This window comes from Heterodontus francisci, chromosome 9, assembly GCF_036365525.1.
Source record: "Heterodontus francisci isolate sHetFra1 chromosome 9, sHetFra1.hap1, whole genome shotgun sequence".
NCBI classification, from domain to species: domain Eukaryota; kingdom Metazoa; phylum Chordata; class Chondrichthyes; order Heterodontiformes; family Heterodontidae; genus Heterodontus; species Heterodontus francisci.
The window spans coordinates 36,967,504-36,995,067 of NC_090379.1; the positions used below are offsets into that span (position 1 = coordinate 36,967,504).

General features: G+C 42.0%; 1 protein-coding gene across 2 annotated transcripts; it reads left to right on the forward strand.

Moving 5' to 3' along the window:
- Positions 1-1,366: 1,366 nt before the first annotated feature.
- On the forward strand, positions 1,367-20,258 carry six4a (SIX homeobox 4a). 2 transcript variants are annotated; one of them, XM_068038791.1, is made up of 4 exons: positions 1,367-2,100; positions 6,475-6,833; positions 6,945-7,166; positions 17,161-20,258. In XM_068038791.1, exons 1-4 carry the CDS (start codon positions 1,367-1,369, stop codon positions 17,979-17,981), a joined length of 2,136 nt encoding a protein of 711 aa, XP_067894892.1. In that variant the 3' UTR covers positions 17,982-20,258. The 2 variants fall into 2 exon arrangements, with proteins under 2 accessions (XP_067894892.1, XP_067894891.1); XM_068038790.1 differs by having other exon boundaries at positions 6,475-7,166.
- Positions 20,259-27,564: the final 7,306 nt, after the last annotated feature.

A 27,564-nucleotide genomic window follows, 5' to 3' on the forward strand; every position in this document is an offset into this window, starting at 1 on the left:
ATGACTTCATTTTCAATTCAGTTCTAAAGGACACTGCCCAGAACACAATCCTGTCTTCTTCTCTTTACCGATGCTGACTGATCTGCTTATTTCCAGCATTTCCTGTGTTTGAGGTTTCCAACATTTTGAGGACTTTTTTTGCTTTTTAAAAAAATTGGTATATGTAGAAGGGTTCTGAAGAAATGCACAAGTCCCACTCCATAACTTTATGATATTGTAAACCAAATCCACTCATCAAGCAACTGAGAAAGTAAGTCTTCAAATCCAAATCAATTAAAAATCAGGATGAAACTGTATAGTTATAACATACTGGGACTCACTCATAAACGGGAATGTTGGTTCATCATTGGAGAACCCGCGGTGTTGGGCATTCGCTGTATGTTTATACTCAGATTGTTTACACTTGACATACTGATGATACAACCCACCAATACCCCACGGAACTTGACAAGAGTCTGATGGAAACCACGGGGAATAAAATTCATTCAAACTTCAATTCATATGTGCTTGTGTTACCTACCAAGTAAAAATTACAGTAAGCAACGAATCAGATCATTAAATTTAATCCGCTTTTTCAAAATCGCACCTTCCCCCGCCCCCATCTGACCATTTTCCTCCATAGCTAAAAATTATTTGGGGTTGCTAATTGCTGTCTGAATTTACGGAGAAAATCTAAAATGCGTTTCATAGTTCGTTATGAAGAGTTATTTATCACAAGAACCGCGAAATTTGGAAGCGGTCAACATAAACTGTGGAAAAGTCACAAACTTTGTATGTATTTTACATATGCATATATGCGTGTGCTTGTGAACAGACAGTGGGAGAGAAATATGCAAACAATCCAACTTAATTTATAGCTATTTCCTTCATTCATTTTGACTGGCAACCTTGATTGGCCTGGAGTTTTCAAACGTTCGACAAATAATAAATAATTATACATTTAAAATGTATTTTAATAACGATGTTCCTTTTCAATTTTAAAAAAATATGCGTAACTACAGACTTGAGGAGACAGAAAGAAGGAAACTCAACAGGAACAATGTTATCTAGGACTTTGCCAAAAATTGCTGGGAAATTTAATTTCAGTTGATTGACAGTCTCTATGGAAACGGCCATGTCTTAATCCGTCTGGGCCCGCCCTCTGGTGCAGTTTGACCAATCATTAAGAGAAGAGAACGACCCGATCCTGCTGCAGACTGGGTCGCCGTCACATTGAAAACGCATAGAACCATCCCGGGAGATAGTTATCTGCATGAGGGGGGAAAAAGCTGACCGGCTAGATCCAACCGAATAGAGAAAGCTTTCGGGGCATAAGCGGCAGAGAAGGGAGGGGGTGGAGGGGGAAATTTAAAAAAAAAAGAGAAACATGTCTTCCGCTTCAAACGAAATCACGAGCACAATTGAGATTAAAGAAGAAAACGACAGCCTGCAACCAAAGATCAATACACTGGGCTCTGTAGCCACTCTGGAGCCTGAAGTGAGTGCACTTTCTGCAAGCCCGGAGATTTCCGAGCAGGTCCCCGTGGAACTTTTAACCAACCCCGCCGCAGCCCTGACTTTTTCACCGGAGCAAGTGGCGTGCGTCTGCGAGGCTTTGCAACAAGGAGGGAACCTGGATCGTTTAGCCCAGTTCTTGTGGTCCCTGCCTCCCAGCGATCTGCTACGTGGCAACGAAAGCATCCTGAAAGCCCGGGCTTTGGTGGCTTTTCACCAGAGTCGCTACAAAGAGCTTTACAACATTCTGGAGAGCCACAACTTCGACGCGTCCTGCCACACTTCTCTGCAGGATCTGTGGTACAAAGCCCGGTACACAGAAGCCGAGAAGGTCCGCGGCCGGCCCCTGGGGGCTGTCGATAAGTACAGGCTGCGGAGGAAGTTCCCTTTGCCCAGGACCATATGGGACGGCGAGGAGAGGGTCTACTGCTTTAAGGAGAAATCGCGGAACGCGCTCAAAGAGTTGTACAAGCAGAATCGCTACCCCTCGCCGGCGGAGAAGCGGAACCTGGCCAAGATCACAGGGCTTTCCCTCACCCAGGTCAGCAACTGGTTCAAAAACCGGCGCCAGCGAGACCGAAATCCATCCGAAAGCCAGTCGAAAAGGTGAGGCGCCCAAACTTCCCAAGTCTTCTGTTTCCCGGGGGCGCTTCCTAATGCCACAAAATGGCGCTTATCTAGTCCTTTATTTCCTATTTTAAAGTTACAATGGTTCACGAAGGATTATAGAAAGTATTTTAATTTTTGTTTAACACCCGCACACACACAGTCGGTGGTCTACTGTTGTGTTGGGAGGGGGAGGAAAAACTGAAGTTTTTTTTTAAACGACATCGAAGATGAGTAGAAACAAAGAGCTCATTTTTTTAGTGTTTTTTTTTATAGAAGAAAATCCCAGTATTTCCACACTGTGTTTGTTTGTCTGTCTGTGTGTGAGGGGACCCATGGTTTTCGGGTTTGTTTAAGCTGCTTTGCAGCATGGCCGTACACTCGCTTTGTTTTGAAACCTGAGTCTTTCCCATTCAGCTCGAATTTCAGCGGAGTTCACTTCTCCAAAGCAAAGTTTGCTCCTATTCTCTTCCCTCCCTCCTTTCTACGCCGCCGCCGCCGTTCATTTCTCAAATGTTTCTGCTGAGTTCACTTCAAGTTTGGGATGGAAATCGAGCGGATTCATTTTCCTTTCTCTTCTCCCCACCCCCCCCTTAAAAAAAAACCCGTGGTGGATTAACATTTTCCCTTTTGCCTTGTGTTCTGAACGGACTGAAATGCTTTATGTTTAAAGGGGGAGTGCGCACCTGGTGGAGGTAGTGTCGAGCGACAAGCTCGAACTGTGTTCATTTCAAATGGTGATGTAAGAAACTGCTGGAGGGCATTTGTAAACGAGGTGAAGGACGCCTTTGTACTCGGCCAGCGCACCATGCAGTTGTAAAGGAAAAGTCAGATTCCACAAATAGAACCAATGCTTCTGACTCACGGGCCATTTTTGTCCCTTTTTTTTTATCATTTTAAAAAGGCATCCTGTGCAAAAGAGGCGACTTCATTGCAAACTAAACGCGCACACCCAAAAGGGAATCTTTGATATAATTTGGGAAAGAACAAATTAGTTGCAACTTTATTGGTTGCTATCCCGAAAGGTCAAAGAGGGCTTGTACTGAATTGCACTATCAGGTTAATTTGACCGAGATGGCGGGAGAAAGACATCCCTCAGGGCAAAGTAAGCGCGTAAAGTATTCGAACATGCCATTTGCAATTAAAATTCAAATTGAACGTTTGACTGGCGAACTTTTTTTTAAAAAAGAGAAAGTGTTCAGTGGATACAGAAAAATTGCGGATCCAATAGTGGTCAGTCATCATTGCAATTGCATTTTGAAACATGCATGCTTTTTATAAAATACAAGCGATGTATAACCGGTAACTTAAAAAGCAAGCTGCGAATCTGCAACAATTGCTGGAAATACACAACAAGCTAGTAAACCTTTCTCGAGAGAAAAGAAGTGTTAGCATTCAGTTATAACCCATCGTCACTGGTAGTCTTCAAACAGCAAGGAAACCAGTGTGGTTAATGAAAGTCTCTGAAACTTTTCATAACGCATAAAATGGATATTTTGATGTGCACAGCTACACGTAATAAATATTACTGGTTACAAATCTTTGGAAAAATAGTTCAATAAACAACCTGGGATGCAAACCCAAAACACCAACGTGTAAAAGAAAATACTGTTATGACATAGCGCACAAGATAGTACATCACCCCAAATAAATTACTGTATTGGGTGGAATGTAAAAATAGTAGTCCGTTTGCTTTTCTTTAGTCAGCTTTCAAATACATTATCTGATCCTTTAAGAAATTTTACTTATTTTGGGAGTTCAAAGTTTTATTGGGCAAAACACCAAAGCCTAGGAATTTTTAAATGGATCAACAGCTCCACAAAAGTAACAGAAATGTCATGTGAAAGTGTACATCCAGTATCATAGGCAAGTCATTTCCAGGCTCAGTTCTCAAAGGGTCAGATTTTAGATGGTGGTTTTAAAAAAAAAAGTGTGGCATCCAAATTACTGCAAAATTAAATGGCCCCCTGTAGGATATGGGAGGGCTGGTCTTCATTATGGAAGAGAAAAGCACAGAAAAAGCACAGGCCAATCGTCCCACTGATTCCGCATTGGCTCTTTTGAAGAGTAATCTAGTTAGTTGCACTCCCTATAGCCCTACAATTTTTTTTTCTTTCTAATATTTATCCAGTTCCCTTTTGAAGGTTACTATTGATTTCTGTATCCGTCACCCTATCAAGCAGTGTCTTCCAAATATTACCACTTGTTGCATTGAAAGAAGAAAAGTTTTCTTTCCTCATGGTGCCTCTGGTTCTTTTGAAGATTTCTTTAAATCGATGCTCTCTCGTTTTCAGCCCTTCAGTTTCTCTATTTACTCTATCTAAACCCTTCATGATTTTAAACACCTCTATCAAATCTCCTCTTAGCCTTTTCTGCTCTAAGGCAAACCGACCTCTCTCTTCCAGTCTATCCACATAACTGTAATCCCTCATCTCTGGAACCATTCTAGTAAATCTGTACCCCCTCCAAAATCTTCACCTCCTTCCTAAAGTGTGGTGCCCATTATTGGACACAATGCTTCAGCTAGGACCAAACTAGTGTTTTATATAGGTTTAGCGTAACGTCCTGGCCTTTTATAAAGGTGAAAAATTTCAATGCTGGGAAAATGTCCCTTCCATTTTGGACACCCAGGGCAGGAATTTCCATTTTGGGTTGGGACTCCAATGTCTGGATTAAATGCAGGTCCCAACCCCGTACCGTGTTGGGAGCAGCAACCCGACGGTGATATTGTTTTTGCTGGATTAACCAGTTAGTGGCCAGAAGGCATGCTCGCTGACCAATTAAGGACGGAAGGTGAGTTTTCGAAGCAGGAGTGCAAGAGGAGGCACACCAGCACTGAAGGAGCTGCAGCCTGCCATTTAAGGTACGGGAGAGAGAGGTGCCCACTCAGCACTTCTAAAATAAGAAATTAAGAATAGCCACAGCTGCCGGACCACCATTGTGAAGAGGAAATCTCTCCATTTGGTGGCCTGCAGCTGTGGCCAGATAAGTATGGCAGCTGTGAGAGGGGCCTCGGTGATCCTAGAGCACTGGCCACTTTGATTTCCTGTCGGGTTGCCTCCTCCAGGTATATGCCAGGCTCCCGATGCTGCGGAGGGCTCCATACGATGCCTGGAAAATTCCAGTTGGTCTCTATTGACGTTTTAATTGTATTAGCAAGCTATCTGCCACTTGTGGGCAGATAGCCGTTCCTCTCACGATCTGACCTCCAGGAAAATGGCTGGGTGTCGGGACCATGACAGGGAATCGACACACTGGCTGGCGTTGGGAAATTCCGTGCCTGCCCACCTCCACTACTGCTCCCCTATTGGGATCAAAATCCTGCCCCCACTCGCTAACATTTATTTTGTACTGGGAATCTATTCCAACTGCAGCCTCAGCAAAGCAACCCCTTCTGTACCACCCGTCCTTGTGCCACTTTTGGAGAGATTGTCAATTTGTGTTGAAAGTTGGTGCTGCTTTTATGCTGTATGCATGTTACCATATGCCCACGATGAACTCAAATGTGACAAGTACTTTCCCACCCCTGGGCAAAGTGTGTTTCACGAGGGATATGTTGAGATGCAGAAAGAGGAAATTTCATCCCATTAGCCTAAGCTTGATCAAACACTGCTCCCAGAACTTAAGGGTTAATGCTTAAGCCCATTGGACGATGCAACCTCCCCATCTTCCCCGGGACAGCTGCATGTCTGAACATCACTGAGATAATGTTTCGGAGATTCATTTTATGGTATCAATTTAAAGTAGCACCTCTTCTGATATTTATGTAACTGTATATTCAAATAGCTGAACTGGGGTAACTTGTACTTATTGTGCCATCTATATGATATAGTTCAACCAGTGTATTTTGCCTCAGTATCTAATGATCTTCACATTTAATATCGTGCCTTTAATCTCTGCTTTATTTTGTTATTTTCTATCACAATTCTTCTCTTCCTTTTCCAGGATCCCTTGGTGGCACTGAACTTAAAACCGAAATTGACCTATATATTTTTGGATCAGGTTATAATTTTATACAAAATATAACTTGTAATCATTGATTATTGGAACTTAGTCACTGGGCTTAAGCATCCACTAACTTACGACAATAAACTATACGACTGTGCGAGATATTTGTGGTCATCAGTACAGTATAAGATGGTACTTCCCCGCCCCCCCCCCCCCCCCCCCTTGAGATACAAGGCAGTTTTTTGTGAATTATGAATATCCTATCATGCTAATTTTTTTGTGGTACAATGTTTTACCCAGGGCATCAGGTTTGTTACAGTGGGTTATAATTCTATGCATTTTCATTGTCACATGAAAGTAGCTTAACATTATGAAGCATCCAAACATTAATAAGACAGTACTTGTATTTTAAACCTGTTTCTACAGTGAGTCAGATGGTAATCACAGCACTGAAGATGAGTCCAGCAAAGGTCAAGATGACATGTCTCCTCGCCCATTGTCAAATCCATCTGATGGGATGAACCACTCCAATGTCCATAATCCACCAGAAGGCATGCTCATGCATCATATTGGGGAACTGAAGCCCTCCCAGAGTTCCTCTGGCATACTACTGAATGGAAATCTTGTAACTACAAATGGCTCTCCTGTGTTTTACAGTGGAAGTTCTTTCATCCAAGGTCCCAATGGGGTCCTTGTTAATGGACTGTCTTTAGGAAATGCCCAGACAATAAGTTTAAGCCCAGTAGGAACCACTCCGAGTGTGCTGGTCAACAATCTTTCAAATGGTGAGTTATTAGTGAATTGCTCTCCTTCAAATAAGGATTTAAAAAACTTGACTGAATCATTGTCCTGTTCAACTGTGCCTTTCAATCCCATTTCATCTGTTCCCTTCCCAGGGTCTACTGGTGGCACTGAACTTAAAACTGAAAATGTACACATGCTTACCTCTCAAGAAGTGGTATCTTCAAGTTCTGCTGAAATTAGTAGAGGCCCGACACAAGTAAACCAATATGGCCTTGTGCAGCTCCAAAATTCAGAAAATAACATCCAACTAGTAAATGGAAATCTTGGGTTACCTTCACTGCAGCTGCCTCCTGTTTCTGCTGCATCATCGCAGGGTGAGTTCTTTCTTGATTTTTCTGAGAGATTGGTCCAGACAATGGGTTAATTCAATGTGATGTTGGGCATGCATTCCTTATTAAACTCATCAAACGTGCTGAAAGAGTTTAGTTTCATTGTGTTATACCAAATATAAGGCAAAAAAGAACATATTGGTATTGTATTTTAGTTTTCTTTGTGTTTAATTGAGGAAGTGTCAGCATATTGGTGGTAAGAAGCACTATGTCTGACAAATACAGGCCCTGTTCAGTCCACAGCAGCTGACCAGCTGCATACAGACATCATCAGCTTACTTAACTGGATTGGTATTTGGGCTGACAGACTTGTGAAAATCCCTGTTGAATCTTGGAGCAGTTGAGAACCTGTTTTTCAACTTTTCCTGTGAACATCTTTCCCCTACAAAAAATTGTGTTGCGCAATTAACCCTTGCAATGTGAATTTTGCAGCAAAGAAAAGCAAATGTCTAAAGTATGCTAAAAATGTGACCAATACAATATTTGCATAGCAAATACCAATTGCCATGTAAAATGCTTTGCAGAAATACAACCACCCAGTATGATTTAGCCACTTAGCAAGGTCAGTCACAGGTCATTTGCAAGATGCCATACCTTTTGAAAATTAGCTTTTTTGGTTTTATCCTTTTTTTTTCAATTGTGAGCCCGAACTTCATTTGCATTGGCTCCTTAATAATTGCATTTAAAAGCATGAAATTGCTTGCCTCACACTGGATCAAAATTGTAAATGCTGTCCCTTGGCCATACCTATAGCCTTAGCAAAATCTTCTGGTAACCTTTCCGTGGCCTATCATAATCCCATTGTGTTTTTCATTCTAGTAAGGTACAGATGACAACTACGTTGGCCTTTACATTGTAGCAGTGCTGCTGATGTCAACCTTGACTTTGACATCCACTCTATGCTATAAATGAAGCTGTGCCGTTGGCATTAGAGGAGCAGAGTCCTGTCGGACGGCAGTTTTGCATAGCTTCCTGAGAAGCAGACATGCCACCAGTGGCAAATGCAAAAGTAGTGGCTGAATGCAGCCCTTCAATACAGACCAACAATCGGGTTTTCATATAACTGGATTGTACTCCCCTTCCCCGGTCAACAGAGCAGTACTATTGCCAGAAAACTATAGTGATAATTGTCAATTTTAAATAACTGAACATGCACAAGTTTGCGGATGTGCATTTGTTATGCTTTAGTTGCTGGCACAAATGAAAGTAGTTCTACAGCATAAAAGAGGCATCTGTTTATGGACCTATCTTATTGAGAATACTGTGGAGGAATCTCCCCAGTAAGAGAAGTGTAAACATTCACAACCATAGTCCATTTATAACACCTTGCTGCTGCCTACATAAAAGTTAATGAAATCTTTATTTTAATTCGATGCATTTAAAAAAAAAAATTACTGTACCTTGGCCAGTTGTTACAATGTGCAGTATGAACCAGTTTAATCTGCCTGCATGTACAAATTATAACTGGGTTCAACAATTTTAAAAAAAAATAAAGCTTGATTTTTAAAAATCTTTTTTTAAGATGTGTACTGTTTCATGGATAACATATACTAACACATTGGAAGCATGAACAAGATAGTTACCATGAGCCACTATAAACAACAGGATTCTCCTAAAGCCTAACATCTCTCGGTTCCTGATAACCACCCTGGGTAACCTTGTAATGTGCCAGTACTGGCGGTGCAAGATCAGTTTTTCTATTGTCAAGAGTTAAATTTTATTCAGTTCTAGCTTCTATACCAGAGAGAGTACTAGTAATTAGGAAGAGTACAGTTGTTGCACGGACTGGTACATCAGAAGTCATTCTGGCCCGAGGCATGAAAGAGGGCATGCTTCCTGCTGTTTATAATTCATGTTTAATTCTGTTTTTATTCCTATCTTTATTGTGTATCATCTTTTTATACCACTAATTTGCTGTCCCCTTCTCCAAGAGGTTTTGAGCCTTTGCTGGATGAAGTGTCATGGACACTCATTACCCACTTCCCCTGAAATGCCTTGCTGACCTCCCTCCTTTTATTCAATCTTTTTCTCCTTTTTTCTTAACTTCTTTCTTCCCTCTTACTACTTTTTTTTTCTTTCCCCCCCCCCCCCCCCCCCCACCCCTGTCATTCACTGTTCCATTTTCTTCTTGCTCCATCCCCTGGGAAATGATAAAATGTTGTAGAGAAAGTTATCCTAGAATGCTGATGCCTTCTAGTTAACAGATTACAGATTTGCAAAGATTGGATGCATGTTACTGTCTTAGAGGGGAATAGGATGAAGTTAACAAAAGATGGATCTTTTCTCTCTCCTTTTTCCTTCCATCCAGTTTTTCTTTGTCCTTTTTGTTCACAATCCTGGCATCCAATTTAAGTCTAAGCTGAACCTCCAACCCATATCCTCTCCTTCACAAAAACTGCTTGCTTCCACTTCAACATCATCTGCCTCACCTCTACCTCAGCCCATCTGCTGTTGAACTCCCATCCTGGCCTTTGTCACCTGCAGTTTCTGCCTCCCAGCAGGGCAGTCTCCCATCCAAACCCTCTGTAAACTTCAGCTCATCCAAAATCTGCTGCCTTTATCCTCTACCATGTTCGATCCCAACTTGCCTAGCATCCCTGTCCTCGTTGACCTATATTGGTACCATTCACAACATCTTAATATAAAAAAATTATCTTAGAATTTTCAAGGCTTCTGTTTTTTGCATTAACTAGCCTTGTTCTACTCCAGGATCATCCTGGATTGCAAATATAGCTCCAAGCTTTTCTCCATTACGAATCAAGTCCTTAAAATCCACATGCCTGTCCCATTCACTCTCTCCAACAAGTGTGAAAAGCTCATAGGCTTCTTTGTTACTAAGATTGAGACCATCAGTGCAGCTGGGTCTGCCACATCCCTCCTTTTCCCTTTAACAACCAAGCTAAGAGCTGTTTCCAGCCTCGCAACCACCACCATCCTAGCTCTGAACCCACATCCTCTAGTTTCTCTCCTGTTTTTACCCTCATGTCCTCTGCAAGCTCATCTTGACAATGAGACCCGCTGCTGACAATCCAACCTCCCCTCCTCGTTGACATTTGAAACAGTTCTCTCCTCAGATGCTGTCCCCTCTTCTATCAAATCTGCCAACATCATCCTTTTCCTCAAAAAGCCGTAGCCCTGGCCCCTCCTTCCTTGCAACCTCACTTGTCTTCCCAAATCCATGCTTGCCTTTTCCTGCAACTCCCATGTTTGAACCTTTACAATCAGATTTCTACTCTGCCATGGCACTGGAATGGCTCTAATTTAAAGTCACAGATGACATGCTATGTGACTAACCATGGTACATTACCCTCCCTCACACTTCTTAACTTCTCTGAAGCCTTTGACTTGGTCAACCATGTCAGCATCCTCCCACATGTCACTTCCATTGCCCAGCTGAATGGGGCTGCCATTCCTTGATTATTCTCTTAATACCTCCAGTCATATCTAGAAAATCTTCTCCAATGGCTTCGCTTCCTGCTCCTATGTTAGTACCTCCAGAGTCCATCAAGGATTTATCCTTGCTCTCTCCTATTTTACATTTACATGCTGCCTCTTGGCAACTTCATCCAAAGACACATGTATGTTGATGGCATCCAGCTCTATCTCACCACCACCTCTCTTGCCTCCTCCAGTGCTTCTGTGTTGTCAGACTATTATTTCAACACATAATTATGGATTAGTTGCAAATTCATCCATTGTTTTTGGGCCCCATCATAAACTCCATTACATCCCCATCAATTCCATCTTCCTCCCTGGCCACTGTCTCAGGCTGAATCAGACCATTCGCAACCTCTGCATATTACTTGACTGTGAGCTGAGCTTCAGACCCCAAATCCTCTGGTTCACCAAGGCAGTCTACTTCCACCTCCATAATATCTTCTGTTTTTGCTCCTGCCTCAGCCCATCTGCTGCCAAATATCTTATCCATGCTTTACATACCTCCAGGCTTGATTATTTCAATGCTTGGTAGTACAGAACTTGAGTATTGCTGAAAATAGCGACACGTTGAAGTTTTTGTCTTGCACTCATCAAGACAAATCGCAAGAATACCAATGTGAAGGAAAACAACTTTATACTGCATGAGAAGAGTGTGCTGTTGGGTAGAGGCGTTGTCATAGAGAATGCACCAGTTTGTGGTGACTGACCGTTAACTGCCTAAATTGTTTGAAATTTAAACTGGGCAGCTAGACTCTTGATTGGTCAAAACATTGCCCTAAGGAATGAACTAGTGAATGACTCACTTATTTTGTTTAGTTGAAACAGGCGCAATGTGTGTACACGTTCTTTCTGTCTGCAAAGAACAGGGCCCTGTGTATTAATATATGTAGCTTCCAGTACATGCAAATGCGCCACACTGCGAGCCCTACTGACAGTCTTATGCTGACAACCAATTTAATTCTTAGCACACTGAGGTTATTTAGCAAATATTGTCCAATCACAGAATCACATCTAATTTTGGACACACTCTTTTGAGTTTTGCAAGCACAGGCTGGTTGGGTGCAGCCTATACCTTGCCTGTTGCGAACAGTGGAAGGGACCAAAAAAAAATAGCTTCGACAACATGTCTCTATTTTCAACGATATTTCAATGCTCTTATGGCCGGTCTCCCATCTTCCACCTACCATAAACTTGAGCTCACCCAAAACCAGCCTGTATCCTAACTTGCACCAAGTCCCATTCACCCATCACCCCTATGCTTGTTAACCTATATCGGCACAGGGTCCGTCAACACTTTGAATTTAACAACAACTATTTGAGTTATGTAGCGGCTTTAATGTTATAAAATGTCCCAAGGCGCTTCACCGAGGCAAGATAAAGTAAAATATGACCACATAAGGACATAGTACAGCAGATGACCAAACCATTGGTCAAATAAGGTTTTTTTTTTTTTTGGAGTGTCTTAAAGGAGGAAAGGGCGGTAGAGATTTAGGGTGGGAATTCCAGAGTTTGGGGCCAAGGCAGCTGAAGGCATAGCCACTAGTGATGGAGCATTTATAATCAGGGTGTTCAAGAGGCTGGAATTAGAGGAGTACAGATATGAGACTCATGGGGCTGGAGGAGATTACAGAGGTGGGGAAGGGTGAAGCCATGGAGAAATTTTAAAATAGGATGAGAATTTTAAAATGGAAGATGTTGCTTAACTGGGAGCCAGTGTAGGTCAGCGAGCACAGAGGTAATGGGTGAAAAGGATTTGGTGCGAGTTAGGACATGGGCAGCAGAGATTTGGATGACCTCACGTTTACGAAGGGGAGGATGTGGGAAGTTAACCAGGAGTGCGTTTAGGATAGTAAAGTCTGGAATTAACAAAGGCATGGATGAGTGTTTCAGCAGCAGAAGAGCTAAAGCAGAGGCGGCCCCCACTCTTTGCCTCTTCCCGCCCTCAATTACAGTTCTGCCTTCAACTATCTGGGCCCTAAGCTCTGAAATTGTGTCCCTAAACCTCTCCACCATTCCTCCTTAAAACATACCCATTTGAACAAGCTTTTAGTCGCTCCTCCTAGTATCCCCTCTTTTGACTGTCAATTTTTGTCTATTTTTTTAAATTCTTATTTCTAGTTAAGTAGCAAAACTTGAGGCAATTTAGGAAATGGAAAGGTGAAGTTGGAAGTATAGGCTGAGGAACTGGAAGGTGCAAAACTAAGATGAGGCAGCATCAACATTAGTAAGAGTGTAAGTATGACAAATTTACATTTTTTACCTTAATTAAAAAAAAATTTATTCTTTCATGGGATGTGAGCATCACTGGCTAGGCCAGCATTTATTGCCCATCCCCAACTTCCCTTGAAGGTGGTGGTTCTTGAACAGCTGCAGTCCTTGTGGTGTAGGTACGCCCACAGTGCTGTTAGGAAGGGAGTTCTGGGATTTCTATCCAGCAACAGTGAAGGGACAGCAATCAAGTTCCCAGTCAGGATGGTATGTGGCTTGGAGGGGAACTTGTAGGTGGTGGTGTTCCCATACATCTGCTGCCCATGTCCTTCTAGGTGGAAGAGGTCACTGGTTTGGAAGATGCTGTCAAAGGAGGCGCGGTGAGTTGTTGCAGTGCATCTTGTGGGTAGTGTACACTGCTGCCACTGTACGTCATTGGTGGAGGGAGTGAATGTTGAAGGTGGTGGATAGGGTGTCGATCAAGTGGGTTGCTTTGTCATGGATGGTGTTGAGCTTCTTGAGTGTTGTTGGAGCTGCACTCATCAAGGCAAGTGGAGAGTATTCCATCACACTCCTGACTTGTGCCTTGTAGATGATGGACAGGCTTTGGGGAGTCTGGGGGCTGGGTTCCTCTGCAGAATTTCCAGCTTCTGACCTGTTGTGGTCACAGTATTTATGTGGCTGGTCCCGTTCAGTTTCTGGTCAGTGGTAAACTCCAGGATGTTAGTGGGGTTTCAGCGATGGTAATGCCATTGAATGTCAAGGGGAGATGGTTAGATTCTCTGTTGTTGGAGATGGTCATTGCCCGGCACTTGTGTGGCACGAATGTTACTTGCCACTTATCAGCCAAGCCTGGATATCGTCCAGGTCTTGCTGCATTTCTACACGGACTGCTGAACATTGTGCAATCATCAGCGAACATCCCCACCTCCGACCTTGTGATGGAGGGAAGGTCACTGATGAAGCAGCTGAAGATGGTTGGGCTAAGGAACTCCTGCAACAATGTCCTGGAACTGAGATGATTGGCCTTCAACAACCACAACCATCTTTCTTGCTACGTCTGACTCCAACCTGTGGAGAATTTTCCCCCTGATTGCCATTGACTTCAATGTGGCTATGTGACACTCTGTCAAATGCTGCCTTGATGTCGAGGGGACTCACTCTCGCCCTAGCGGAACCCAAATTGAACATCAGTGATCAGGTTATTGCTGTGTAAGTGCCGTTTGATAGCGCTGTCAACAACACTTTCGATCACTTTGCTGATGATCGAGAGTAGACTGATGGTGCGGTAATTGGTCGGATTGGATTAGTCCTGCTATTTGTGGGTAGGATCTGTGAGAAGGATAGTGTCGAACTTCAAAAGGACATAGACAAGTTGGTGGAATGGGCAGGCAGATGGCAGATGAAGTTCAATTTCAGAGAAATGTGAAGTGATTCATTTTGGTAGGAAGAATATGGAGAGACAATATAGAACAATGGGTACAATTCTAAGGGGAGGGGAGCAGGAGCAGAGCGACCTAGGTGTATATGTGCATAAGTCATTGAAGGTGGCAGAACAGGTTGACAGAGCGGTTAATAAACCATACCGTATCCTGGGTTTTATTAATAGGGGCATAGAGTGCAAGAGCAAAGAAGTTATGTTGAACTTGTATAAGACACTAGTTCGGCCTCAGCTGGAATATTGCGTCCAATTCTGGGTGCCATACTTGAGGAAAGACATGAGGTCATTGGAGAGAGTACAGAAAAAATTCACTAGAATGGTTCCAGAGATGAGGAATTTCAGTTATGAACATATATTGGAGAAGTTAGGATTGTTTTCCTTGGAGAAGGGAAGGCTGAGAGATGATTTGATAGAGATATTCAAAATCGTGGGTCTGAACAGAGTACATGGAGAGAAACTGTTCCCACTCATGAAAGGATCGAGAATGAGAGAGCACAGGTTTAAAGTATTTATTAAGAAAAGCAAAAGTTACAAGAGGAAAAACTTTTTCATGCAGCGAGTAGTTAAGGTCTGGAATGCGCTGCCTGAAAACATGGTGGAGGCAGGTTCAATTGAAGCATTCAAAAGGGAATTAGACAGTTATAGGAAAAGGAAGAATGTGCAGGGTTATATGGGGAAGGCAGGGGAATGGAACTGAGCGAGTTGCTCTTTCAGAGAACCGATGTGGGTACGATGGGCCGAATGGCCTCCTTCTGCACTGTAACAATTCTGTGACTGTGTATCGCTCTGCCGCCACCTCTGGTGAATCTGTCCTGTCAGTAGGACAGGACATGCCCAGGAATGGTGATGGTGGTATCTGGGACATTGGCGTGTAAATATGTTTGTGAGTATGACTGTCAGGCTGTTGCTTGACTAGTCATGGGATAAGCTCTCCCAATTTTGGCACAAGGCCCCAGATGTTAGTAAGCAGGACTTTGTCAGATAATTCTGGACATAGGAATTTATAATGGAAAAATTTGATAACGGGAAGTAAGGTTTTGTAGACAGGAAGGGCCAGATTTTGTGGTACAGGTGGGGCTCCTGGCACCGGGGTGGAGGGGGGGAGATCCCTGCCATGGCCTTTCCAAGCTCCCCACACACCCCTGCAGTGATCTTGCATTGTTCCGGCACTTAAATGGGCAGTGTTGGGATACCCATCCTTTAAAGACTGGGATCGTACCTCCAGGAGATGCCGGCCAATCACAGGGCCAGCAGCTCAACAGTATCGGCAGCACCACCAGGAGCAGAGGCCTTTGACCCAGCGCTGAAGACCCAGACATCAGGAGTGAGGGTTGCCGGGGCCAGTCTGGAAGACCCTGATGAATTGAGTGGGAAGATGGGCTTTAAGTGCGGGGGGTAGGGGATGGTCAAGGGAGGTGGGGGTTTTCCCAGCGAGGATCCTCCATGGGCCACAGATTAACTATGGTGGAGGCCCCCCCCCATATGCCCATGGAGGGTGCCTCGTATTACTGGGCTATGTCCCAGCATGGCAGAGGTGGTATTGGGGGTTGGGGGATATGTGGAGCCCCTTAAGTGGCCATTAAGAGGCCACTTAAGGGCCTCAATTGGCCTCTGGGCAGAAAGGCTCTCACCAAACAGTCTCATCGCCGACAAAATCGCTTGGCGACAGGGAGATGATGTGCTCTGTGTTCCCCCCCCCCCCCCATCTCCCTGCTCCGACCCTGTCTCGGCGGGGCCCGTAAAACCCAGCCCGAAGTGTGCACTGACTCCATCTTTATATTCCATTTTAATTCTATCTCACTTAATTGTTTAATCATCATCATTTCCTGTACAGCACTGCTTCCAATGCCTGCACAAATTTATCCTACTTCGCTTTTGCTTCAGTAAACCATTAATCAGCCATACATTACAAGGTATGGGTAACAGCAACATTAGATGAAAGTTGATTTTTCCTGTTTTATGCTGACAACAATTTTGTTTCTGCTCCAATACTGGCAGTAGGAATTTAATCCTTAAGTCTGGCAAAAGCAGCATTGATAAGTAAGACTGGCTGAGAATAAGTGATGACACTACTGTGTTATAGTGCTTCATGCAGGCATTATCTCCAGAAGAGTCAAAGTGCTATATCATATTTCTCATGGTTACAAGTTGATGGTAACTTTGAGCGTATTTAACCACAATGCTAATTCAATTTTGAAAACCAAAATGACAAGTACGTGATGGCATGTCTACTTATTCTAATTTGAGTTTCTGTGGAATGAGCAAAATTAGGTCACTTAAAATTATTGTCTGAATTTAAAAGCAATAGTATCTTGTTGCATGCACTAACAAACAAAGCATTGCTTATAACCTAAACTTCATGTTGGGTATCATCTATCTACTGAGGACTAAGTTAGAAACAACAAACAAGAAATGCTGGAAATACTCAGCAGGTCTGGCAGCATCTGTGGAGGGAGAAGCAGAGTTAATGTTTCAGGTCAGTGACCGTTCATCAGATATGTTGAAGGGTCACTGACCTAAAACGTTAACTCTGCTTCTCTCTCCACAGATGCTGCCAGACCTGCTGAGTACTTCCAGCATTTCTTGTTTGTGCTTCAGATTTCCAGCATCTGCAGTAATTTGCTTTTATTTTAGAGGACTAAATTAGGGTCAGCTTAAAAAAAAATCCTGTTTTGCAAAAATGTGATTTTTTTTTTTAAATTCCCTCCTGCCAGGAAGTAGAGAATATATAGAATTAAGTAAGCATATTAACAGTGTACTGATTTATGAAAATGTACTATTGATATTTACTGACTAAATTTGGTTTGTATTTGGTACTGTACATGTTATTATAGAGTGGGCTATGAATACATTTACACTTCAGTGAGAGTTATACTATTTTCTGACCAATAGGAAACATTTTGATAACAAACACATCAAATGGAGGAACATTCCTAAGTGGTACAGCAGCCGGTCTTCAGCAAGGTAAGGTCTTCTTGGCCGCCACTCTCCCACCGAATGCAGTAATGTGCACGTTACCCAATTCAGGACAAGCTGTGGGCCCAGTCAAGCAAGATGCATTGGAAGGGGGTCTTGTTTTTTCTCAATTGATGTCGGTGAGTGGAAATAGTCAACTGAATATTAATACATCTCCTGGGAACCAACCTGGAAGTACCTTACAAACTCAAGCCTCATCTCTGGTAAACACAGGACTGTCTCATAATCTGCCTTTGACCTCTTCACATCTACTGAACACATCAAGTACTTTGAGCTTCAGCCTCACAGTGAGTCTGCCATTGTCAACTACTGCACCTTTAAATTGTGATCAACAATTGTCTACTGCTGTAACTAATGCAGTTCCTGTAGTGTCGATGGCTAACAGTCAGTATGCTACACTCCAGAACTGTAATCTACTTTCAAACTCTGGCCAAGCGACTGTAAATGAATCTGGTCTTGGTGCTTCTGACAGTGAAGATAAACCTAGAAATCCCATTACAGAGGAAGCACATGAATACAGTAGCGGGCATGTGTCAGTACTTCATCCCCCAGTAAAGGAAAACTACTTGGTAGTTTTAGAGAGCAAACCTAGTAACCACCTGACGATGATGGACTCTAAATCCAAATATGTTATAAATGATGTGGTTAACAACGTCTGCAAAGAACTAGAAACTGAAGAAAAGGAGCTAGCAAAACTTCAGAATGTTCCTATGGATGAAGATATCAGTGATATATAACTGCCAACAGATTATGGCTGGCTATTGAAAATGGGACTGTGATATTTTCTGTCCTCATATTTAGGTATCCAAAGACTGAAGTGTTTCTATTATCATTTTATCTACTTCATAATTTAAAGAAAAAAGTAATAGAAGATTGAGGAAGTTGAACATTGTCTGTTACACATTTTTACTGGAATCTTGAGAATTCTTAGCTGTAAGTTGGTATTTATTTTTCCAAGTTTAAAGATGGCATAAAACTCCTGTATAGTCAGCCATAACACAAGATTATGGTCTGGTTATTGTCTTTAAAGGTATATGTCTGTACTGATGTCGTCTTGTGTCAATTGCTTTACATGCATAGTTTGATATCGGTGTACCATAAGCAAAAAGGGGTGTCAGTTGGCCAGCTGGCTAGAGTCTGATGCAGAAAGACTCTAACAGCGTGGGTTCAATCCCCGTTCCGGCTGTGGTAGTTCACCGAGGCCTGCCTCTTCTCCTTGCCCTGCACTTGCAGAGTGGTGACCCTCAAACTATATGTTACCATCTTTCTCCTCTCTCTCTCCTCTCTTTTCTCTCTTTCGCCCTCTCCCCTCTTTCGCTCTGTAATGCAGAAAGATGCCTATGAATCTTTGGGACTACGGCAACAACAACCAAAAGCAAATGTAAACATTACATTGATATATTTCAGGTACACCAGTCACATTGACCTAGAGGAATATGACCACAAACCTCATTTTATAAAAACACTATGCTTCCCAAATAACACTTTTTTTTCGAATGTAACTTATTTTCCAAGAAATTTCCCAAAATATGTAATAGCAAACTTGTCTGACAGTCTTTTGTATGAGCAATAACTGACAATCAATATGGACTGTACAGACTGTATCACTAGAATAACTATTACAGTATACAGTTTTATTTTTAAATGTCCTGAAGTCCAAGTACTGTGAAGATTCACAGGAAGTGTACCTTTCCCTTCCTGTTTTCTACCTGCACAAACTATCGATTTAGGAGGGACGTATAAGTAAGTGAATATCTCAAATTGGTACTACTCCACAATATTATAATGAAGATAAACTTTATATTATTGTACTAATTTACATGCAGTTAGTTTTAATGAAGTGTTTTAATCTTTGCCAGTGATAACTGTGGCAATAGAAAGCTCCTGTGCATTGATTGAATGCCTTCAATTTCAGCAGAACTAAGGTCTCACAGTTTGCTGTTGACCTGAGGCAAGCCAGGCTTGTCACTTTTTAAACCATTGTTGTCTAACTTAAAAATAAGAACGTGTATGAGCAGAAATTTGTCTTTGCAAAACCGGCAGTATTGGATCAGCTGCCCATTACACACAACGCCTGATACTCTGTTCTATTGCAGTCGGTGGAATTAAATATCAGGTGCTGTGTATAATGGATGGCCAATCCGATATCGCCTGTTTTGTGTGAGTCACAATGTATCGCCTCAGTTATTGTGTTGCAGTGCAGCGACAATCTGTTCTGAGACTATACTGTTCAGCTACAACCAACATTCATACTCTCCAGTCAGTTCCTGCCTGTCATCAAGATATATTGCTGGATTCCATGTCATTGTAAGCCGATTTTTTTTTTTTTATTAGAAATGTTTGTTTCCGGTTAAGCTTTATGTATGTACCATATTATATATGGGACTTAAAATGCATTACGCACATGTTAGCACACCACTTGCACAGTTGGGTTGTAATAAATCAAGCATCTCAAATTACGCTCATAATCTGCTTGAGCTTTCATGGTTTATAATATCTCTGCACACAGTGATGTGCTACAGCCTCGTAGCTTGCTCCTGATAGAAGCTGTGGTAGTCATTCCGTCAGCAAGATAAATCCAGATATCACACAGCATAATATCCCTTCAATTGTAATTTTTTTTCTTCAAGAGACGGCCTGTCATGTTATAATGGCAAACAAAATATAAAAGGCAGTAAAAATAGCATTTTTATATATTAAATAGAATAATTTGAATGTAGTCTATGGCAGTAACATCTTAATCTTGAGGTGATAATGAACAATTTGTACTTTGCTCTTGCAGTTTATGATGTCCTTTCAACTGTTTGAAAATGTTTTTGCTTTGTAACGTATCACAGACCATGTTTCCCTGTATGTAATACATGTGGTTTAATCTTTCCCTTCAGAGAAGCATTTTAATGTTTAATCAATTTTCAATAAGTAAACTATTCCCATTTATAAATTTATCATGCATGTTACTGAACTAGAGTTTAACTTTTATTCATGCTATTTACTGTGCACCCCCGTTCACTTGTGTTATGGCATTATAATGTATATCATTATGTGCTACAAAACATGTTAGTGTCACTACACATCAAAAATACTTGTTTCGTATGAAAATTCAACTTGTCCTAATATATTACCGTTAGTTTTTAATGCATAATGTTTGAAGTGTTGGAACAGACCCTCCTCATTTTCTCCTCCCACCCCTCTGGCTTGTGTGCCTTGCAGGAAGCTTTTCCAAAAGTGGAAACAAATGCTTTCTTTTTGTGAAATGAAAATTCTGTAACTCTTTATGTATGCATCTTACATTTGTTTGTTCAAGTTTTCTCATTATCTTAATGCGTTTTTTTGCATTCAATGCCTCTTATGTTTTTGAGATATTTCAAGCAATGTGAGGCATTTGAAGACCTGTCCAACCCACTGCAGTAAATGGAAACATTCTATTCTTCTCCAAGCGAGAATGAAGGGTAGCCAAGTGTGTATGAAGTGTAACCAAGTATGATTTTTCTGGTATGTGAAAGCCTGTCTGTATGTTGAGACAATCTTCATATTATTTGGATAATTATTTTTATATGATAAAATTCCCCAAAGCAAATGACGATGTCAGCAGGAGGTTTGAGCAAAGCTTTTAATGATCCTCACATTAGTTTCTATAATGCTAAAAAAAAAGAGCTTTATTGAAGTACTGGTGAAAATTACTAAAGTTTTTTTAAACTGCTGTGCAGATTTTTTTAAGGAGGGAGCTGAACAGGATTTCTTAGTCCACAAATGACACTCCATATTTCTGCTAATATCAATTGAGTAAATATTGGGGTTGTATGCTCAAATATTATCCTGCCACTGCTGGAAAATAATATGCCCGACTTACATAAAATATTAGTTACTTGTTTTAATGTAATTTTTTTTGAATTGCTGAACTTTGACCCATGCAAGGTCTGAGGCATTATTCGGTATGGTGAAATTTCTACATTTGGTACTCTTATTATAAATGGTTGGTGGATAAATCTTTTTGTTGATCCCTACAAATGATAGTACATTGAGTGGTAATGTTTCACTGTGCCACCTCCTTATTTGACTGCACATGAGAAAAAGTTGTTTTTTTTCTGTATCTATACGTTTGTTAGTAATAGTTTTATAGCTTGCTCTAAAAGGGGTTTTAATTTAAAGGGAAGTTTTAATTAGCCAGTGCAAATTATATGCTTTGATTTTAAGTATATTTTCCTGTACTGTAGATTTGGCATGAAGCTTTATAAACATTTTACATTTTGGTTTGAATGTTTCTATATATACACAAAGTGTGAGGGATATGGGTAGCTAAAACATCTATACTGCACTAACTTCTTGGTGATGGTACATTGAGCATGTATTAGTGTTTTGTGTTCACCCTTGTTATACCAAAGATATTTTAAATACTAGATTTGAAGTATAATCTGGTTTGTGTCTGTACTGTTACATGACCTTTTGTTTATATTCTGAAATGATCTGAGCTTATTTTTCTAAACACTATACTCAATGAACTTTATATTTATACATTTTTTGCTGTCTTTTGTTTTTTATTAAATTGCATGGTATGAACGCCATTGATGAATGAACTCCATGTTGGCTGGTTGGTTTAGCTTTTGCACAACAAGCAATGATCGTTATACCTTAACCTGCCCAAAGGGTTGGGGTGGTTCTGCTTGGCACAGAGAAGACAGTAGGAGATTTTATTGAAGTACAAAATTGTGAGGGGCCTGGATAGAGTGGAGGTGAAGGGCCTATTTACTTTAGCAGAGAGGTCAGTGGCTAGGGGGCATAGATTTAAAGTGATTGGTAGAATGGTTAGAGGGGAGATGTGGGAAAAAAATTTCACCCAGAGGGTGTTGGGGGTCTGGAACTCACTGCCTGAAATGGTAGTTGAGGCAGAAACCCTCAACTCATTTAAAAGGTGTCTGGATATGCACCTCAAGTGCTGTAATCTGCAGGGCTATGGACCAAATGCTGGAAAGTGGGATTAGACCGGGTGGATTGTTTTTCGGCTGGCACAGACACGATGAGCCAAGTGACCCCTTGCTGTGCCAAAAACCTTCTATGATTCTAATTAAGGTAACACAGTCCAGTGCAAGGATTGAAATTGTTAGTGTGCCTCAATACTGTGCCAAGCAGTGCATTTAGCAACTGAATTATTGGCACTGAAGAGGGGAACATTTAAACTAAAATGCGAGATACATTGTAAAAAAAAAAAACCTGTTCTACACAGCTATCTGGGCAAGTGATTCCATCTCATTATTTTTATTATTAGTTCTGAGGTAGGGAAAGCTAATTCTCTTGGTGAATGTCACCTAGTCATGGTCTGAGCTTCTCTGTTGACCATAATAGAGATTTTGCTGGGATGGGTTGGAAGGAAATTATTATAAGACATTAACATTGAATTTATATAATGCTTAAAACTGTGCATGCATCAGGGGCCCAAAACACATTATATTTTAGTAAATATATCAAGAATTTGAGGTGAGGTTTGCATATATCTTTGTTTAAGCTGGCTTACAGAAAGATTTCTTAAATGGGGATTAGCATTAACGTAAAAGCACACTTGAAGGAATCTTGTGTCAAATGAATTCAGTATGATTTTGAATGTAATTTATTTTGCTCTTAATTAGCTTTTAGTACAAAACACAGCACTTGCAGTACTGCCATTATTTGGGCAGAGATTAGGATGGCAGCTGACTGCAAAAGAAATCATTTAACATTTGCTTTAGTGCTGGTGTAATTGGCTGCAGTGCTTTTTTTTTACCATATACAAAATATTGCTACATTATACTTCAGCACAATAAATTTATTGACTCTCAAACAAATACTCAATCAAGTTTGCACCAGCATAGAAACTTCTTTCTACCTGTGATCTTTGAATTGACTTTGAATTTGGGACAGTGTTCTGCTTACTCAGAAAATGTCAGACCTCCCTTCCTTGTAAGTTTTAACAGGTGTTTGTGTGTGAAAAGCTTTTCTTTTCTTCTCTTGCAAATTGGATTTGTGCCTGAATATTCAGAAGTTGAATCTTGACCAGAGACACTAAGCTCATTTCACAATGTAGTTTGAGCATTTGCAAAAGAAACCTCACCATATCATAAAATTCACAAACTTAAGTATTGTTACTGTGTTGTGGAGAAACTTAACTTTTAACACACTTTCTTTCTTTTCCACTTGAACAGTGACTTCTAAACCTTGTTCCTGTTTGAGGGTTCTCGCCATTGTCAAGTTATGGAAAAATAATTAAATGCATTATTTGAAGTGAAGTACTCTTCGATTGCAGAATACTGTTCTATGCTTCATTATATTGGAGGAATTTTTAAAGTTCTGTACTTTTTTAAAAGAGATCATTTCTAGTGGGGAAATCTGGCTCCAATCAGGTTATTGGACCATTAGAAGAAAAACAAATAATATTCCATCTGGGTAAAAATTTAAACCAAGGTAGTTACATTTCTAGTGACCTATTTAGCACCTAATTTTCCAGTTTCAGCTTATCCAATGTCTCAAGATGGACGATTTTTGACCAGATGTGTAAACTGGAAAATTAGGAAGCATATTGAACTTCTAAATTTATAGCAGCAAAATTCTTGGTATTATGCAATGTTAGAGATGCTATAAGAAACCACTATTACATGGCAATCCATATGACCCACAGCAATGTGGTTGACTCTTGCATGCCCTCTGAAATGGCCTAGCAAGCCACTCTGTTGTATCAAACTGCTACGCAGTCAATTTAAAAAAAAAATGAAACCAGACGGACCACCCGGCATCGACCTAGGCACCGGAAAAGACCAGGGCAAACCCAACCCTGTCGACACTGCAAAGTCCTCCTTACTAACATCTGGGGGCTTGTGTCAAACAATAGGCTACTATTAAGCTATTTGCAGCTGTCCTGTTAGCTTCTGCTTGTTACTTTTTATAAATTGGCTCCACAGTTAGTTTTAGTTGATTAGCTTACTTTTGATCTGTCCCCACACTCATCCTCACCAATCTGCCTGTCTCAAATGCATCTGTCCATGACCGTATTGGTAGGAGTGACTGCCGCACAGTCCTTGGGGAGACGAAGTCCTGTCTTCACATTGAGGATACCCTCCATCGTGTTGTGTGGCACTACCACTGTGCTAAATGGATACATTTCGAACAGATCTAGCAATGCAAAACTGGTCATCCATGAGGTGCTGTGGGCCATCAGCAACTGAAGAATTATGCTCAACCACAATCTGTAATCTCATACCCCACATATCCCCCACTCTACCATTACCATCAAGCCAGGAGATCAACCCTGGTTCAATGAAGAGTGCAGGAGGGCATACCAGGAGTAGCACCAGGCATACTTCAAAATGAGGTGTCAATCTGGTGAAGCTACAACACAGGACTATCTGCACGCTAAACTGCGTAAGCAGCATGCGATAGACCGAGCTAAGCGATCCCATAACCAACGGATTAGATCTGAACTCTGCAGTCCTGCCACATCCAGCTGTGAATTGTGGTGGACAATTAAACAACTAACTGGAGGAGGTGGCTCCACAAATATCCCCATCCTCAATGATGGGGGAGCCCAGCAAATCAGTGCGAAAGATGAGGCTGAAGCATTTGCGACAATCTTCAGCCAGAAGTGCCGAGCTGATGATCCATCTCGGCTTCCTCCTGAAGTCCCCAGCAACACAGATGCCAGACTTCAGCCAATTCAATTCACTCTGTGATATTAAGAAACGACTGAAGGCACTGGATACTGCAAAGGCTATGGGCCCTAACAATATTCCAGCAATAGTACTGAAGATCTGTGCTCCAGAACTTGCCGCGCCCCTAGCCAAGTTGAAGTACAGCTACAAGACTGTCATCTAACCTGAGATGTGGAAAATTGCCCAGGTATGTCCTATATACAAAAAGCAGGACAAGTCCAACCCGGCCAATTACCGCCCCATCACCCTACTCTCAATCATCAGTAAAGTGATGGAAGGTGTCATCAACAGTGCCATCAAGCGGCACTTGCTTAGCAATAACCTGCTCAGTGACATTCAGTTTGGGTTCCGCCAGGGCCACTCAGCTCCTGACCTCATTATAGCCTTGGTTCAAACATGGGCAAAAGAGCTGAACTCGAGGTGAGAGTGACTGCCCTTGACATCAAGGCAGCATTTGACCGAGTTTGCCATTAAAGAGCCCTAGCAAAACTGAAGTCAATGGGAATCGGGGAAAACTCTCCGCTGGTTGGAGTCGTACCTAGTGCAAAGGAAGATGGTTGTGGTTGTTGGAGGTCGATCATCTGAGCTCCAGGACATCACTGCAGGAGTTCCTCAGGGTAGTGTCCTAGGCCCAACCATCTTCAGCTGCTTCATTAATGACCTTCCTTCAATGATAAGGTCAGAAGTGGGGATGTTTGCTGCTGACTGCACAATGTTCAGCGCCATTCGTGACTCCTCAGATATCGAAGCAGTCAGTGTAGAAATGCAGCAAGGCTTGGGCTGATTTGTGGCACGAATGTTACTTGCCACTTAAGTGCCAGGCAATGACCATCTCCAACAAGAGAGAATCTAACCATCTCCCCTTGACATTCAATGGCATTACCATCGCTCAATCCCCCACTATCAACAGCCGAGGGGCTACCATTGACCAGAAACTGAACTGGAGTAGTCACATAAATACTGTGACTACAAGAGCAGGCCAGAGGCTAGGCAGCCTGCGGTGGGTAACTCACCTCCTGACTCCCCAAAGCCTGTCCACCATCTACAAGGCACAAGTCAGGAGTGTGATGGAATACTCTCCACTTGTCTGGATGGGTGCAGCTCCAATTACATTCAAGAAGCTGGACACCATCCAGGACAAAGCAGCCCGCTTGATTGGCACCCCATCTACAAACATTCACTCCCTCCACCACTGACACACAGTGGCAGCAGTGTACCATCTACAAGATGCACTACAGTAACGCACGACAGCACCTTCCAAACCCGAGACCTCTACCAACTAGAAGGATAAGGGCAGCAAATGTATGGGAACACAACCACCTGCAAGTTCCCCTCCAAGTCGCACACCATCCTGACTTAGAACTATATCCCCATTCCTTCACTGTTGCTGGGTCAAAATCCTGGAACTCCCTTCCTAACAGTACTGTGGGTGTACCTACCCCACATGGACAGTAGTGGTTCAAGAAGGCACATCACCACCACCACCTTCTCAAGGGCAATTAGGGTTGGGCAACAAATGCAGGCCGGGCCAGTGATGCACCCATCCCATCAATGATTTTTTTTTTTTAAATGCTGATACCAAACTTGGAGTGGCAAACAGTGATGATGATATGAATTGCCTGTAACAGGACATAGGCTAGCAGAATGGACAGACAAATGTGGTGATGCATTTTGGGAGAAGGGATAGGGTGAGGTACTATAGACTTAATGGCACAGTTCTAAAGAGTCGACAGGAACAGAGGAATCTGGGGGGTGCATGTGCATCAATCTTTAAAGGTGGCAGACATATTGAGAGAGTGGTTAGCAAAACATGTGGGATCCTGGGCTACACAAATAGAGGCATAGTGTACAAAAGCAGGAAAGTTATGCTGAATCTATATAAAGCTCAGCTTCGGCCACATCTAGAGTATTGTGTCCAGTTCTGATTACCACACTTCAGGAAGGATGTGAGGGCCCTTGAGAGGATGCCGAGGAGATTTGCCAGGGATGGGGGAATTTTAGCTACAAGGTTAGGTTGGAAAAACTGGGGCTGTTCTTACTGGAGCAAAGGCGAGCGAGGGGTGATTTAATAGAGGTGTACAAGATTATGACCGGTTTCAATAAGTTAGACAAGGAAAAACTGTTCCCGTTAACTGATGGTGCAAGGACCAGGGGACACTGAGGGATTTGGGCAAGAGATGCAATGTGAGGAAGAACTTTTTTATGCAGAGAGTGGTAATGACCTGGAACACTCTGCCCACAAGTGTGGTGGAAGCAGAGACGCTGATTTCAAAAAGAAATTGGATGGGCATTTGAAGGAAAAAAAATTGCAGGGATACGGGGATCGAACAGGGGAGAGGGACTAACTGGATTGCTCTGCGGAGAGCCAGCGTGGACTCGATGGGCCAAATGGCCACCTCCTATGCCATAAATGACTGACTCGATAGGGGCAAGTAACATGACAAAATTGTTTCAAAACAACTGTTGTGGAACATACTTACATAGAGTGTTCATATCTAATTTACCCATGTGCAAAACCATGGGATGTAATCAAGATCAAATGCTGCCTTCAGGTTATGCATGGTTGAAGGACAGTAGAATACTGTTGGATCAAGGCAGAGGAATGGGGAGGAACCATAGAAATTCATGGAAACCGTCATCACATTGA